Source organism: Eurypyga helias, unplaced genomic scaffold (assembly GCF_000690775.1).
Source record: "Eurypyga helias isolate BGI_N326 unplaced genomic scaffold, ASM69077v1 scaffold32533, whole genome shotgun sequence".
Classification (NCBI taxonomy): Eukaryota; Metazoa; Chordata; class Aves; order Eurypygiformes; family Eurypygidae; genus Eurypyga; species Eurypyga helias.
The window spans coordinates 2,355-6,197 of NW_010242356.1; the positions used below are offsets into that span (position 1 = coordinate 2,355).

The window sequence follows — 3,843 nt, forward strand, 5'->3', positions numbered from 1 at the left end:
CTCCATTAGCAAAAGCTAAAGGAAGGAAGGATGGTTCGTGGCTGAGAAACTACCTTGGGACCTGGGAGATCGATACTGAACTGCCACAAAGTACCTGTGTGACTGTCGTAAGGTATATGGGGCCTGCTGTCACGGGCTGCTAAAGCCATCCCTAACCTGAAACACTCATTCCTGTGTCCCCAGCAGATCTGCCTCTCTGCGGCTTATTTACATAGTAGTTGGTTTTGTACCCCATCCGAAGCAACGAGGCTGTGACCGCCTGTACAGTGTAAGTAACTGAAGAATAGTCATCTTGCACACCTGATCAACTTCAGGGAGCACTGTATTCCTTATTAAGCTTTTCCCTTATTGTTTCATGAATATTGTTCATATTTTGTGCGTCTTCTGACGGGCAAATGGACTAATACTGGCATTTCGGGACTCTTCGTAGGCAGGTGGTAAAAGACAAGCATCCAAATAAATTGCAGTTTCCGTTTCCCTCTGTTATTGATTCTGTAGGTCGGGGATAGCTCCAAAAAACCTGCCTGAGGTAGTCTGTCGTATTTGATAACGGAAAGGGAATACCAGAAAGCAGGATGTAAATAATTGCTCTTTTTCCCCCCCTTGTAGTAACTGGTCTTCTTGAGAGCATTAGCGGAGAAGAAGGGCGCACTCACCATGGCTGCTGAGTTGGATTTCTCCCCGCCTGAAATCCCTGAGCCCACATTCATGGAGAACGTGCTACGCTACGGACTCTTCTTTGGAGCCATTTTCCAGCTTATCTGTGTGCTAGCCATAATCCTGCCAGTATCCAAGTCCCACAAGACAGTAAGCACTGCTCCTAACGTGGATGTGGATGGGCAGAGTCAGAAAATTGGGTGGGGGGGAACTTTGAGTAGCTAATGGATACACATTGGTGTGCCCTGGGGACTGAGGACCGTTTCATTCCTCATTTTCTTTCCTTCCTTTTACCTTTCCCACCTCCAGCTCTTGTCATGTACCCCTGGACTAGAAAGTCATGAACAAACGCCTGAGCCAGGGTCTCTCTGAATATCAGCTAAAAAAGTGACCTGGAGCACTGGCGAGTGTGTTACATGGATGTGCTGTTCCTGACTGCACACAAGAAGGCTTCAGTCCCCACCCCAGATTGTCATCTGGCTGCTGATTTGCTTCGCTAATTGCCAGGCAGGGCATCCCCTGGCAATTGCAGGACCTGCCTTTCGGGAAGTGTCTTTGGGTCTAGTTTGTGTGCGAGTTTTGGCAACGAGGTGGAGGTGAAATTTCTAGTGTATTGTGACGTGACGAAGGTTGTTGGCAGTACTGACACCCCATTCGTGCTGGCAAGCGGAGGGCCCTGCAGTTGGGACAGGAGAACAGCTTTGTTTTCAGGCTCTTTATTGCCCTGCTTGCTCCCTCTGGTGCAGAGGAAACATGGGAATCTCCAAGGGAACACCCCGGGGGAGGTACAGTGTGAAGGACACCGTTCACCACCCAGCTCTTTCACCTGTAGCAGTCGGTGTGATGTGAGGGTGCACTGGTGTACTGGAATAGTGACGCTGCCCTGGCATGGGTGCAGGCTTCCCGGTCCTGCCGCAGGAGGTGCAGCTTCCAGCAGGGAGATGAAGCAGGCGGCCTCTGGTCACGATGCGGGGGCATTGCAAGCCTCACGCCGTTATTCTGCAGCCACCAGCGCCCACCTGCTCGAGTCCATGGTTTCCCTTGATAAGTGTTGGAGAAGCCCGATTCTTGAAAGCTGAACAGGGCGAGAGCGGTAGTTGGAAGTGGGAAACTCAAGACTGGGCCTCCAGTTAAAATGATAACGCTCAAGGACCCGTGACTCTAAGCTTGTAAGCATTCTTTGATGTTTGCATGCCCTACTTACGTTCTCCGTATGTATCGTGTCCTCTGATTGACTGTCCATGCGAGTGATTTACAAGACCGTAAACACCAGAGGCTACCCCTCCAGATCTTGGGAACGATGCTGGAGTCTGAGAAGGAGCTCCTCTGTCTTGGAGGCTTCAGGCTTTGAAGTCTACCTTGGTTTGAACATTAGAAGGCAGCAGTGTTCGCTTTACAGCGGCAGCACGCCGAGTAATAAGCGCACGTTGCTCCGTTTCTCCAGAGCCTGCCAGCTCCCCGTGTGCCAATTGCAGCCTTTGGAAAGCCAGCCAAGTCTCCTTCCTTGGAAAGCCACACAGATGTGAACTGTAGTAGCCCAGTAACTTGAGGGACGTTTGAACCCAGCTCCATGATTAAAAGGATGCTGTCAGCTGCTTGCCTTCCCCTCCATTATCTGGAGCGCTCTCTTGGAAGCTTGAAACTAGCACGTCTTGCTCAGCCATTTTTTGTGTGTCCTTTTCCAGTTGGCACGCTCTGGCTGATAGAAACCAAGATGCTAAAGCAATATTTATACTCAAATGCATGTAATGAAAGGAGGCAATCTGCATGTGTGCGCTTTCTCAGATGAGACTGGCGCTGTTCCCTTGTGTTTTTCCAAGATAACTAGACTTTATTTCCCATGGCTGCAGTACTATCTGTCATCTCCCCTGAAGGAAACAAGCAGCATACCTAAGCATTCCTTGTTAGTCCAGGTGAAGAAAGCTTTGCCTGCAGTTCCCTCACTGGATTTTGGGCATGGTTTGTAGGCTCTAAACTTGATGTTCTTACCACTATTTTGGGGAATAGTTTTTGTCTTACACGTAACGTGGGGCAGAAATACCTGCTGAAGGTTTTCATGCGCACGGGTGTCTTCTCCTTTTCCCAATTTGAATAGTTTTCATTTAGTGTCAGTTTTCTTCTTGCCTTTAAAGTCGGTTTTGCTTTCCTTCGCCAAAGCCTGTTTTAGATGTTGAAGCTTTTAACGGCTTCTCTGGCAACAAGCTGTTTCTGTGCATAAACTCACATTCTTCAAAAAGCACATGCGGAAGACGCAGAGATGGTGCTGCTTGAGTCTCATTAAATGTGGACTCTGCTACAGAAGTGTTCCAGCAGAGATACCCAGCACTTGCTTCCTTTGGCTTATACTCAGATTCCCAAAGTGAGCTGTCAGCAAATTGTAAAAAATAAAAAGTTACTGACTGTTTCTTAATTGGTTCTTGCAGGACTCGGACAGTTTTGAGCCTAAGAATTCAGAGACTGCGAAGAAGCCAAAGGCAACTGCGCCACAGATAAGCAAGAAACCCAAGAAGGAAACCAAAAAGAAGCGATAAAGGCATGACCAATGAGCCTCAAAAGACAAAATCATCACCTGTAATCATGGTTCCTCGGAGATGACATCGAAGACAACTAACTCTGTTAAATGGTTTTCTGGCATTGCCATGCTTCACCTTTCAGGGATGAGGGAGAAGGAACTTCTCAGAGTGGAAGAGGTGGGGTCCCGGCGTAGATTTCTTACGGGCAAAGAGGACTTTGCACATCCAGGTCTTCATTTGACCTGATTAATGTGTCAGGCCCCATTGCAGTGTTTTCTGCCTTTCTGATGGGTGGGGGCCTGTTGCCCTACCTCCTCCGTGCTGGCTGGGGTTTGCAGTAGAGTCCCTGGGGAAGGTGGAGCATGGGTTTGCTACTTTGGATACCGATTTGTGTTGTGTTTTTTGAAGGCAGAGGGATCAAATGGATCAAGGGTACCGCACTACACAGCTTTGTATTCATCTCTGCTGTCATCTAGTCTGAAATACATAGCTGCATTTTATGGCTTAATAATCAGGTCTTTGTCGCGTTCTTTAATTCTTCAGGTAATAGCTCCTCAGATTCCAGACTGCTGTAGATGAAAGCTTTCATTTCCCCAGCGTCACTACCTCTTTCTTATTCCCCACCCATGCACTTTTCCTTTCTGTTCCCGCCCTTGAAAGCAGGTACGATTCA

At 48.3% G+C, this 3,843-nt stretch overlaps 1 protein-coding gene across 1 annotated transcript; it reads left to right on the forward strand.

The window, feature by feature from the left end:
• The first annotated feature begins 657 nt into the window (after positions 1 to 657).
• On the forward strand, positions 658 to 3,188 carry MANBAL (mannosidase, beta A, lysosomal-like). The gene is made up of 2 exons (XM_010149057.1): positions 658 to 807; positions 3,081 to 3,188. Exons 1-2 carry the CDS (start codon positions 658 to 660, stop codon positions 3,186 to 3,188), a joined length of 258 nt encoding a protein of 85 aa, XP_010147359.1.
• Positions 3,189 to 3,843: the final 655 nt, after the last annotated feature.